A 13,675-nucleotide genomic window follows, 5' to 3' on the forward strand; every position below is an offset into this window, starting at 1 on the left:
ATGCTTCCTGTCTTGTAACACTTTTCATTCTTCCTAAGGATCTTGAATAAATATTTAATGATCTCTTATTTTGCCCAGGAAGTAACTCGGAATTTTCATGCTCTCTAAGCAGCCTATTGGTTTTAGTGAAACATAAATCTATTAGATTCTCAATTATAAAAACAATTTTACTTGTAGAATAGGGTCAGCAGGGCCGGGTGCAGTGGCTCACGCCTGTAGTCCCAGTACTTTGGGAGGCCAAGGCAGGCAGATCACCTGAGGTCAGGAGTTTGAGACCAGCCTGGCCAACATGGTGAAACCCTGTCTCTATTAAAAATACAAAAATTAGTCGGGCATGGTGGCAGGTGCCTGTAACCGCAGCTACTCGGCAGGCTGAGGCAGGAGAATCGCTTGAACTCGGGAGGCAGAGGTTGCAATGAGCTGAGATTATGCCATTGCACTCCAGCCTGGGGAACAAGAGTGAGACTTCATCTCAAAAAAAAAAAAAAAAAAAAGAATAGGGTCAGCAGATACAGATACATTCATAGTCATTAAGAAAGGCAGAAAGTCATAATTTATCGTTGCTGATTAATGCCTAAACTAGCAACTCTCATAAAATACCTCTTTCTATCAGAGAACAGTGATCAGAATTTGACCTTTGTAGCATCTTAGACCAGAGCTGCAGTCAGGGTTTGCTTTCCTGACCATACAGCAATAAAGCTGCACTTTCTCTTTCATGCTCCTTATACCTTCAAGATATTTCTAGGACCCCATGGTAAAAAATAATTAGGTAGTTTTAATTTTGTTCAATATCCAATGAATTAGGCCTCCAGAAGCTTCAAAAGAACTGGGGTTTCTCAGTATAAGAAAACCAGACTGTCCCTGCACCCGAGCAGAATGCTTCTAATTTGATGGCATTAATGCCATAAGGCACATGGCACCAGAGAGGTATCATGAGGGCTTATCTACTGCCACTTACGGGCATTACGTCAATGTGATGTATTAGAAAATCCTTCACAGCAGCTCTGTTTATTCTCCTGTAAAAAATTAGTTGCTGAACTTTTTACATCTTTTTATTGTTTTTGTTAGAATCAGTGCTACAAAAGCCACTGTAGAATATCAAAAGGAAGTCATACGGCTATTGAGAGAAAATCTCAGAAGAAGTCAACAGGCCCAAGATACCTCAAGTAAGTAGAAAATGCAGATATTTTCAGATCTTTTAAATTTTACTTCTCAACACACAACAGACTTTGAAGACTAATATTATGTAGTATGTGACAGTCGAGAATAAACAGAAGTTGACCACCAATGTATTTTTAAATGAATTTATTGGAACCGTGTTTCCAAATATCTTGTGACATCTTAGTTTGTTGTAATCTTAGATGCTTATCCATTATAGATTCTTGAAAAATATTAACTGTACTTTTGTATTGTCAAATCTTTGCCTATTAGTGAAGATACCTTCAGGCAATAAAGGAATGACTTATACTGTATCAGTGTAGAATTATGCTTCCCAATAAAATGAAACACGTCTTCATAGATTTTAAGTGTATACATTTCATAAGTTATAATTGGTGTGCAGTAAAAATAAATACTATTCTGTTTGTTCTTGAAACTAAAAATACCAAGTTAATATTTACTTGCAAAGGTCTTTGAAATTTATCTGAGATACGCTTTTTAGATCTGTTGGTCAAATTTCTCAATATATATGCATTCCTCAAACTACCTTTTTTCATATTCTGTCAGTCCCGTTTGAAAAGAAAGAATGCTTTAACAGTACTTGAGATAGCTGTGCAGTAGAACAAGTACTGAACTAAGTCAGGTGCAGATCTCAATGGCTATGTGAAATCGTGGGGTTAGCACCTGATCATCTAACTTATAGGCGTATATATATATGCTTATATATATACTTATAGTATATATTTACAAGTATATGTGAGTATATATACTATGTACTTATATGTATGTGTGAGTATATATACTTATATGTATATGTGAGTATATATATACTTAAATGTATATGTGAGTATACTCATATACTTTTTTTATTTGGTTGTCTTTTTATTATTTAGTAAGAATTCTTTATGTATTTTGGATGGAGGTCACATACAAGATATATGATGTGACAATATTTTATCTCATTTCTGTGGTTGTCTTTTCACTTTCTTTTTTTGTTATTATACTTTATGTTCTAGGGTACATGGGCACAATGTGCAGGTTTCATATGTATACGTGTGCCATGTTGGTGTGCTGCACCCATTAACTCGTCATTTACATTAGGTATATCTCCTAATGCCTCCTTATATATACTTTTTTACAGGAGAATAAACAGAATAAACAGAACTGCTGTGAAGGATTTTCTAATATATACTTATATATATGCACACTAATATATACTCATAAGTATATATACACACATATATACATATATACTTATATATACACCTATATATACTTACAAGCATATATATACTTACATATCCTTAAGTATATATACACACTTCTATATACCTGTAAGTGCATATACACTTATATATGCACTTTTATACACACTTATACACTTTTATATACACTTATATACATATGTGTATATGTACTTATATGTGTATATGTACTTATAAGTGTATATATGTATGTGTATATATAAGTGTATATATGTATGTATGTGTATGTATACTTATAAGTGTATATATGTATATATGTATATATACTTATACATAAGTATACTTATAAGTATAGTATAACTACATGTATATGTAAGTATATGTATGTATAAGTATATATAAGTATATACATATATACATATATAAGTATACATATTTGTGCATGCACATGTATATATAAGTGTATATACTTATATATAAGTGTATATAATACAAGCAGATATCTTGTTTTGCTTAGTATTTGGAATTTTCAATGTGCAATATATATTACTTGTATATAATACATAAAGAATATATAGAATTCCATATATTACATGTTACAGGATATATATAAGTGTATATACATATATATACGCACACGCACACATATATAGTTAAACGCACACATATATATGGACATGGTATATGCACATATTTTTGGCAGGTGGTAACACTTCAGTCATTATGGGGAAAGTAATTTTTAGAGCTCATGTAATAAGTGTCTTTTTTTAAAAAGCATATATACATATACACTTATTTATATGCATGCACGCACACACACACATACATAAAGATCAAACCAAAAGTTGTGGGTAAAAGCTCATTGAAAATTTCAAATACTAAGCAAAACAAGATATCTGCTTGTTTTGCTTGTATTATTGTATCATTTCAAAAAAAACAAAAAATGGTGCTAAAGGTGTTAAGGTGTTGTCTAGTACCTATTGTAGCTTAAACTTCCCTAGTGTCTGTTACAGGATAACCACAGCACCTACCAAGAAACTTAAAGAGCTAAAAACAGAAGTGAGGATTCTTTGTTTCAGAAGGTTGAGGATAATTATTCTTGATTTGTAGATGACTTTCAGGTACATAGTGTAGATGAATTCAAAATAAAATAGATATCAAGAATTGCCCTACACACACACACACACTATCCCTCTTTTGTGAATTCCCAGTGACCTAATGGATTAATCCACTTCATAACTATCTCACATTTTTATGCAACTTTGCCTACAATTTACAAAACAGTCTCTTTACACACATAGTGTAGAATATTTAATATGTGCTTCAATATTATCCTAACATATATTTAGTTAATAGTATGTATTGAATATATACAATGCACTGAATGACGGGGTGGCCCTCTCACCCTACCTCACCTCCCCGCCATACATGCACTGTGTTGTAACAAGCCCTCCAGGGGAAAATATAGATCAACAAAGGACAGCTGTAAGTGGAGAGGATTGCTATTGCTGCAGTCCAGGTGAAAGATCTTGGTGATCGGGATATGTTAGTGAAATTGGTGGAGGAGGATTCTAGAGGCATAGAATTGATGGTTGGTCAAATAAACAGAGGGAGTATAGTAGAAGGCTGAAGTCAAGGGTGACTTCCAGGGAAACAAGACTTGAGGTGTTTTGGTCTCTATAATGGCTTATTGTACTTAATAGTATTTCCTTTATTTTGAACTTTGGAGACAATTAAAATTATCACCTATTTGTGTATTTTCCTCCCACAGTGATATCAGAACATACTGATTCTCAGCCTTCAAATAAACCCTTAACTTGTGGAGGTGGCAGCGGCATTGTACAAAACACAAAAGCTCTTATTTTGAAAAGTGAACATATAAGGCTAGAAAAGGAAATTTCTAAGTTAAAGCAGCAAAATGAACAGCTAATAAAGCAAAAGAATGACTTGTTAAGGTAAGATCTGCTTACATGATACAGATATTATGCTTATGGCTATTACATATATGTAGGGACATGGTATATGCACATATTTTTTGCAGGTGGTAACACTTCAGTCATTATGGGGACAGTAATTTTTAGAGCTCATGTAATAAGTGTCTTTTTTAAAAAATGAGAATATGGGTATACTATTCCAGTGTTTGCTGTCTATCAACTGACAATTCCTAACCAAGCCAAGAAACAGGGAAGAAACAAAGACCTTTGAGGGGGCAGCTGAAATACACCACAAGTCCATATACCCAAGCCAGTGAGGCTTTACTTAGGAACTCCTTACATCCATTATTGTAGGCTTTTTACTTTATAAACAGATCTAACAAATTATTTGGCTTCTAGCACAGTGGAAGATTAGAATCTTTTCCTCAAGCACTCTACTATGATATAGTAGGAAAAAAAAGGGTTAAATAATTTTACGAATGACTCTTTGCCATGAAAGCTATTAAAAAAGAAACAAAAACAAAAAGGAGATTATAAAAGGGTTATATTATGAAAGAGAAATCCAATATTATCTAGGTGTTAGGGGTAGAGGGTTGGTTGATCAAGAAGCCAACAAACAGGCATACCTCGTTTTATTGCACTAATCTTTCTACTATATACGCTGGGAACCCAAAAGATTTCTGCAGTTTGCTTTATTACAGTGATCTGTAACCAAACCTGCAATATCTCCAAGGTATGCCTATATCAGAATACATATGAAAAATGAATAGGAATTAGGCTAGATGAGAGAAGAAGGGTAAGTTTTCTAGGCCAGGGGACAACATGTTCATGGTCTTTGAGTGAAGAATAACAACTAATTGGTGGAACTGAAAGACATCCAGTGTGGCCAGGGTGTAGAGAATGAGACAGAATAAAGTGCAAGACAAGGTGCCAGAGGTAAATGGATTCAGATTACATGGGCCCTTATAGTTCATTTTGAAGAATGTGGAGTGGTATCCTAAATGTAATGGCAGGATTACCTGCACTGGAGGGTTTTAAGCTAGTGGCCTGATGAGATCTTATAGCATCTTTGGCTGCTAGAGCATTATGGAGGGACCCAATCTTAGAATGTGTTTATGGTAATTCAGGCAAAACATAATTTTAGCATGGACTAGCTTGGCTCCAATAGGGATAAAAACAAGGAAGTGAATTTGATAGATAGGATGAGATTGTATCAAGAGACTTGGATGACTGTTAAAATGAAAGAGAGTGAGGTCTCTAGGATTGTTTCCCAGGTTTGTCTCTGGAGGAACTGGATAAATGCTGGTGGCATCTTCTGTAAGCAGCAGCACTGTAACTAGAAAAGCACAGTGTAATCTTTCTTTTACAGTAAGAAAGGTACATCAAAGATTCATCTATCCAGGAGACTAATTTATCAGGTTATTGTGGCAAAGCATCAATAGATAAGCCACTCTGGATTATATCATTGATTTATTTGAAAACCTAATATTGTACTTAGAGCTTTCTTTTCAAGACTCCATGATCATGGAAACTTACTACATTATTCAATTGATATAGATCCATTTTGTTTTCTGAACTTTGGAAATAGTCAAAACAGGAAGCATGAGGTTGAAATTAAAATGTAAATGTGATAAAATGGTATATTTGATGTTATATATATTTCATCACAATTTAATTTTTAAATATAAATGTGAATACATCTTAAGAATCAAGAAGTCTTACAGTGTCTCTTTTTTTCCCCCACATTTAAGCAATAATCAGCATCTTTCCAATGAGGTCAAAACTTGGAAGGAAAGAACACTTAAAAGAGAGGCTTACAAACAAGTAACTTGTGAGAATTCTCCGAAGTCTCCTAAAGTGACTGGAACAGCTTCTAAAAAGAAACAAATTACACCCTCTCAATGCAAGGAACGGAATTTACATGATCCTACGCCAAAGGAATCACCAAAATCTTGGTTTTTTGATAGCCGATCAAAGTCTTTACCATCACCTCATCCAGTTCGCTATTTTGATAACTCAAATTTAGGTCTTTGTCCAGGTAAGTAAATATACTGGTTACTTTAAAATCAGAAGGTAACAGTTGAAACTTATTAGTCGATTAGTGATTTAGTCAAGTAAGCTACAATGTCAGGCTTCATTTGCTGACTCTGTGTAAGAAAGTTGGTTTCTCCAAGGCATAGCAATGAAGTGCAATTCACTTTTATCCCAAGTGAAGTCTTCAGTCTACCCTTTAAGCCCTTAGTTTTGTCCAAAGAGAGGCAAGCAACTTTCTCAAGGACATGAAGATACTACCCTAAAAAGCAACTTTTACTGAAAAGTCTTATCAATTCAATGGACCAGAATATCCAATAGCATTACATTTACTTTACCCAAGCCAGATAATAGATGAATCATTTACTTATTCATTTATTCAATCAGCAAAATTGTTTTGAGCCCTTTCTATGTGTTAAGGATTAGATCCTGATGGCACATTGATAAGCAAAACCAGACGTGGTCCCTCCCTTCATAGAGCTTAGTTCTGATGGAAGATATAGACAGTAATCAAGTGGTTAAAAAAAAAAAAATGAAATTCAAGCAGTGCAACTACAAAAGACTATGAGGAATATAATAAGTATTTGAGGAATATTGAGGAAGGAAACTGAGATCAGATCTAAAAGGGTAACATGAGTTATCTTAACAAAAGAGCAGAGGGAAAAGCATCTCAGGCAGATGGAACAGCAACAGCGTTAGGGTAGGTGGGAACATGACCAGGGAAAGAGTTGAAAGAAATGTGGTGTGGTCAGAGCACGGTGAGTACAAGCTTGTGTGGGTGAAGTCAGTGAGGCCAAAGAGAGAATTAAGAGCCAGAAATGCTGGACTTTTATAAATTATATAAAGGAATTTTTTCATTTATTGTGTAGAGGAAGACTTTGAAAGATCTTAAGCAATGGCAGGAGAATGTGAGTCACACATTTTGAAAACATCACCTCGTCTCTAAGGTGACCAGCAAATAGTAGGAGCAGGAGTTTGACAGTTGTCTAAATAAGACATGATGGTAGTGTGGACTTGGAGTAGAGATGGAGAGAAGTAGACCGACAGGAGAGATTTTGGAGTAAAATCAGCAACACCAGGCACCTGATTGAACAAAGGAGTGGGGAGGTATCAAGGATCACCCCCAGCTCTGCATGGAGGTTGTCCACAGAAGTGGGGGGACTTGGAGGAGAAACTGTAACATGGCATTTCTTGTAGTCTTTCTCACCACATAGCATCTATTGTGCACAGCCCTTTGCGACAGTGTATCTGCCTACCCTACCAGAGGCACCCTGTTATGCAACTGTAGAAATCTAAAGCAACAAAATTGTACACTAAGAAAGGCAGTTGCCAAATCATTTAAAACCTTTAGCAATATTTGCCAGAGTTTATAAACCTCTACTTTGTGATTAAGAAAAAATCCATCCATTCTCATCAACTATATCAAAATTAGATCAAGTTGACAGTCTAAAAGTGTTCTTAGGGAGATAGGTAGGCACAGAAACATTTGGAATAAGAAAAGTTTGAAATATTCTCTTCATGAAATAGTATTTAACAAACATTTAAGGACTTCTATTAGCTAGCTAACACTTGCATGGAACTGTCTCGCTATGTTGCCCAGGCTGTCCTTGAACTCCTAGGTTCAAGCAATCCTAAGCATCAAGGACTCCAGGTGCATGCTACCGCACCCAGCTGTAATCACCTTTTGGTTTTGTCTGCTGGTGCCAGAGGTGTATGCATAATGTGAATTCATCAAACTGCAAATAAAAATGTTTGAGTCCTTTTTAAATGTATGGATCTCTCTGGTACTGTTTTTAGATAAATAAAAGAGTAGCCTAGAAGAATACATAAATCAAAAACTGACCAATTCAGAATTAAATGAGATAGTCCCAGCTTGAATTAATACCAGTCTTTTAAAAAGTAAATGTGAGTTTTTACTTTTAATTATAAAAGGTAATCTAAATTACCTTAACAAACTAAGGTAATTGCTAAGACCAGTTATACTAGATTTACTTTTATAAATATAATAATTATAAAATAAATATTGTTTATAAGCAAATAGATGCAGCTAAAGTCCTTTTTAAAGGCTCACAGAAAGCTTTCCAAAGATGACTAAATATTCTCTAAAATACTATTTGTTTAGCACACCATTTATTTTGAGAAACAGGATGAAAGAAAACTCAATCAGTCCATGTTTGATTCACTTTGAATTTCAAATTGAAGAATTCCAAATAAAACTTTATTATCTCTCAGTTTAACTATGGTTTGTCTAATAGTTCATTTTAGGACAAAATGGGGAGTCAAATTCTCCAACTCTAAGGTGAAATACACCGTCTTCATGACCAAACATGATGAACCATGTTGCCCTTTTTCATTGTTCACATCTCTCCTGTCTTAACATCCTTTCCACTTCCAGCTGTGCTTGGTTCTTGTGTATTTTTGTAATAGGATGAATGTTTCCATTTTCTTTCTCAGAGGTACAAAATGCAGGAGCAGAGAGCGTGGATTCTCAGCCAGGTCCTTGGCACGCCTCCTCAGGAAAAGATGTGCCTGAGTGCAAAACTCAGTAGACTCCTCTTCGTCACTTCTCTGGAGGTCCAGCATTCTTTGTTTGGAAATGACTTTGTTTATGTGTCTGTCCCTGGTAATGATGTCGTAGTGCAGCTTAATTTCAATTCAGGCTTTACTTTGCCACTAGAGTTGAAATATAAGGGAACAGGAAATGAATGCATTGTGGTAATTTAGAATGGTGATAGCAATACCTTCTTCTTCTTGCATATGGTAATACTTTTAAAAGTTGAATTGTTTTATTTATTTGTATAGTTTGTAAAGAATAAAGTTATTGAAAGGAATGTAAAGTTACCTACATGACTTAGCATATTCCAAAGCATAACACATACATTAATATAAAACATTTTATTAACAAAATTGTAAACATTTTTAATACCTTACACATTCAATTAATGTTTAGTAGTTCTGAATCACCACTTTTCTATGCAATGTTAATGGTTTCTTGGTGAGGTAGTCTCTCTTGTTGACTCAATATTTTGCTATGAAAATACACACAAGCTTTCTGGGTTTAAATTCTTAAAGGATAGCGGAGGCTATGTCCTCTTAACTTTCCAGTTCTAACATTCCTTTTGCTGTAATAACCACAGAAGTTCCTTCTCACATTCCTGGTAACCTACCTATCCCAATCCCTATACAAACTCTCTAAATTGGTTGGTTTATTATTAGATTTTGTTTTTCATTGCCCCTCACTCCCAGCCTGGAGGAACCTATAGATCATTTATTCTACCTCTTCATTGTAGACATAAGGAAACAGTACCAGAGTTTTTATCAAAGTAAAGTTTTCTAAACCTGGAGTCCCCACAGATAGATGAAGCATATATGGATGGGCTTCTTGTAATCTGTAAAACTTTTGAAATTTTTTGTCAACTTTTTTGTGTGGATTTATTTTGGGGGAGGGGATACTAGGGTTTATACTCTGTTTTATCAGATTCTTAGAGGGGCCCGTGATCCTGTAAAAATCTAAGAACTATGGCTTTAGAGGATATTTGATATTACTTTTATACCATATGACTTTGAAAAAACACTTAAAACAAGTTGCATTAGGTTATAGAACAGAGGTAAAGTGATTTCAAGGCATTCTCGGCTCTTTGGTAAGATTCAGTCAAAGGGAGAGATTATTGATTGCATCATATCTAGTATTTTAAAGTCTGTGGAGTGCATTTTTTCCCATATCTTAACATACCACCAAAGGAATTAACTAGGACTAAGGGGAAACTATCCCTTCCTAAAATCTTTTCCCCTAGACCTGTACCTTAAGAGTCTGTCTTCTGCTTCCCACCCTTATCCAAACAAAACACTAACACACCTGTAGGTTTGATTCTTTATGTCTGCTTCTCCATCGAACAAAAGTAACCCAAAGTAGTGGTTAAGTTCACCTGAATGATAAAACTACATTAAAGTCATTAAAAATCTACTAGTTGTCAGGTAGCCAGCCTAGTAGAATATTTTTAACTTTTGAATTTGGGTGTCCGTTTTATTCCTCAAATTTGGGAAGTTTGTGACCATTATTTCTTCAAATAAACCGTGTCCCTTTTGCTGCCACCATTATCCCACACCCTTAATATCTATTCCCACACATTTTTCTCAGATTTTTTGGCTTGTATAAGTTAGAAAACTCAAGTGGTTCTTTTGATTGTGACGCAGCTCCTCATGGGCCACACTTTGTACCTCACATTAGGGATCTGCTGGGACTTGAGTCTAGTCAGGTCTAGGAGCATAGAGGGCTGGTGGGGGTAGGTCAGAGGAGAATCAGCATTGTCTTGCTTGGCAGCTGCCTCAGGGGAGGCCATTATTATTTCCTCAGGCAATGCAGGAGTGCCTTTGTACTCCAGCCTGGCCGGCAGCGTGAAACTGAAAAAAAGAAAAGGAAAAGGAAGAAAAATGGAGCTCAGTGTTCCTGGCTACAGGGTCTTCCCACACGTCCCCATCCCAACTTACAGAATCTCACTCTCCCAGTCACTGTGGCTCATTTTACCAGTAGACACACTGAGGCAGAGTTCACCTTTTGCAATTGCATCAATCAAATGAAGACTGGTGTTTGATTTTCAGCAATTTTAGCCTCATGTCTACAGGAGAGAAGATCCTCTTTCAGGGCACACCTAGAAGTTCTTAGGTTACTTATGTGGAGCTTGAGCCAGGAATTTGAATCCCTGAAGTCATTCTTTTTTTTTTTTTTTTTTTTAATAACTTTGCCCAACAACATTAGGAGCAGCCAACCAACATTGGTATATTTCTTAGTTTTCCATAAATATTTGAAAGTATTACAGGGCCGGGCACAGTGGTTCATGCCTGTAATTCCAGCACATAGGGAGGCCAAGGCGGGCGGATCATGAGGTCGACAGTTCGAGACCAGCCTGGCCAACATGGTGAAACCCCATCTCTACTAAGATAACAAAAATTAGCCAGGCATGGTGGTGCATGCCTGTAATCCTAGCTACTCGAGAGGCTGAGGCAGACGAATCGCTTGAACCCAGGAGGCAGAGGTTGCAGTGAGCCAAGATCATGCCACTGCACTCCAGCTTGGGCGACAGAGCAAGACTCTGTTTCGGAAAAAAAAAAAAGGTATATATACAGAGTCACTTAAGTGCCTCACCTCTAACAAGTGGTTGATAAGGAGTATCCAATGCAGATATTTTGCATATCTCTATGAACAGTTCATTTCTTGGACAGTCAGTGCTCTCTGTACTATTGAAAGAGCCAGACTGAGCACAGTGACTCATATCTGTAATCCCAACACTTTGGGAAACTGAGGCAGGAGGAGCACTTGAGACCAGGAGTTTGAGACCAGCCTGGGCAACATAGTGAGACCTCATCTCTACCAAAAAAATAATAATTTGGAGGGCTGAGGCAGGAGGATGGCCTGAGCCCAGGTATTCAAGGCTGCAGTCAGCTGTGATGGTGCCACTGCACTCCAACCTGTTCAAGAGTGGGACCCCATCTCAAAAATAAAAAGTAGAGCCTTTAGCATTTTCAGTTCTAATCAGACTAGAGAGCCAATTCCAGGAACCCCAAAACCAACTCAGGAAACTCATCCTTAAAATTTTGTTCCTCTAGAACCTCTCCTGGTACCAAAATCTGTCTTAGGATTTTCCAGAGAGACAGAACCAATAGAATATATACAGATGGTCCCCAACTTATCATGGTTCAACTTGCGATGTTTCAACTTTAGGATGGTGTGAGAACAATACGCATTCAGTGAAAAGTTTACTTTGAATTCTGATCTCTTCACAAGATAGCAATACTCTGCTGTGATCATGGGCAGTGGCGTCACGACACAGCTCTCAGTCAGCCATGGGATCACGAGTAAACAACTGTCACTGTTCAGTGTACTCTGTTCAATAAATACCAAGAGTCAGTCAACACCTTGTTATAAAATAGGCTTTGTATTAACTGTAGGCTAACAAGGGTTCTGAGCACATTTAAGTAGGCTTGGCTAAGCTCTATGTTCAGTGAATTAGGTATATTAAATACATTTTTCAACTGACGGTATTTTCAATTTACAATGGGATTTTGGGATGTAACCCCATTGAAGGTTGAGGAATATATATATATATATATATATATATATATATATATATATTTAGAGAGAGAGAGAGAGAGAGGATGTTTATTAGAGGAATTGGCTTACACAACTGGGGAGGCTAAGAAGTCCCACCATAGGCTGTCTGCAAGCTGGAGAGCCAGGGAAACTAGGAGTGTGGCTCAATCCAAGTCAGAAGGCCTGAGAATCTGGTTGGAGTTCAGGTATCCAAGGGCAGGAGAAGATGGATGTCCCAGTTCTGGAAGACAGAGAATTCACCTTTTCTCTGCCTTTGTGTTTTATCTGGGCCCGCAGCCAATTGGATAGTGCCTGCCCACATCGGGTGAAGATCCTTACCCAGTTCACTGATTCCAATGCCGATCTCTTCCAGAAACACTCACGGATGTCCCAGAAATAATGCTTACCAGCTCTCTGGGGATCTGTAAATCCAGTCAAGTTGACACCTAAAATTAACTATCACAAACATTGACTTGAGAGCCTGGCAGAATTATACTCAGGAAACTTATTAAGAAACTGCCATTCACTCAGCAAATATTTAATGAGCATCTACTCTCTGCCAATTACTGTTTTAGGCACTGAAAGGCACTACCAATGTGGAACTCATATTGTAGATAAGAAAACAAGAAACTAATATTCTTTTAATACGACCTAATCACAATGTAAAGGAGTAAAATATACAGTCCCCACCCTTGAAGAAATTTAGTCTGCTGACAATACAAATGGGTAAGCAAGTATGTGCAATACCATGTGACTTAGGCTGTTATCACCAAGTAAGCATTATTGCTGAAGATTACAGAGGGAGGCTGAAGAAAGCTACATCAACAAGCGTTAGCCGGGGGCAGTGGCTCACGCCTGTAATCCCAGCACTTTGGGAGGCCGAGACGGGCGGATCACGAGGTCAGGGGATCGAGACCATCCTGGCTAACACGGTGAAACCCCGTCTCTACTAAAAATACAAAAATTAGCCGGGCACGGTGGCGGGCGCCTGTAGTCCCAGCCACACGGGAGGCTGAGGCAGGAGAATGGCGTGAACGCGGGAGGCGGAGCTTGCAGTGAGTGGAGATCACGCCACTGCCCTCCAGCCTGGGCGACAGAGCGAGACTCCGTCTCAAAAAAAAGAAAAGCATTGGAGTTGGCTTTGATTAGAGAACTCTCAAACTCATGAATAGTCTGTTCCAAAAGCCTCAAGAGTCAAAGGGCATTATTAGTAAAGCAGGAACAAAGCTCGATGTGATTACAGATTGTTAGAGCCAGCG

At 37.1% G+C, this 13,675-nt stretch overlaps 1 protein-coding gene across 8 annotated transcripts in view; it reads left to right on the plus strand.

Moving 5' to 3' along the window:
• CENPE (centromere protein E) overlaps nucleotides 1-9,288 on the plus strand; it is an 87,158-nt gene extending 77,870 nt beyond the window's left edge. For all 8 annotated transcript variants that reach the window (XM_050791892.1, XM_050791895.1, XM_050791894.1 and 5 more), the window contains 4 exons: nucleotides 1,069-1,166; nucleotides 4,135-4,318; nucleotides 6,049-6,335; nucleotides 8,783-9,288. In XM_050791892.1, the coding sequence (XP_050647849.1) occupies nucleotides 1,069-1,166; nucleotides 4,135-4,318; nucleotides 6,049-6,335; nucleotides 8,783-8,877 (664 nt within the window). In that variant the 3' untranslated portion in view covers nucleotides 8,878-9,288. The remainder of the gene's footprint in view (nucleotides 1-1,068; nucleotides 1,167-4,134; nucleotides 4,319-6,048; nucleotides 6,336-8,782) is intronic.
• Nucleotides 9,289-13,675: the final 4,387 nt, after the last annotated feature.

This window comes from Macaca thibetana, chromosome 5 (genome assembly GCF_024542745.1).
Source record: "Macaca thibetana thibetana isolate TM-01 chromosome 5, ASM2454274v1, whole genome shotgun sequence".
Classification (NCBI taxonomy): domain Eukaryota; kingdom Metazoa; phylum Chordata; class Mammalia; order Primates; family Cercopithecidae; genus Macaca; species Macaca thibetana.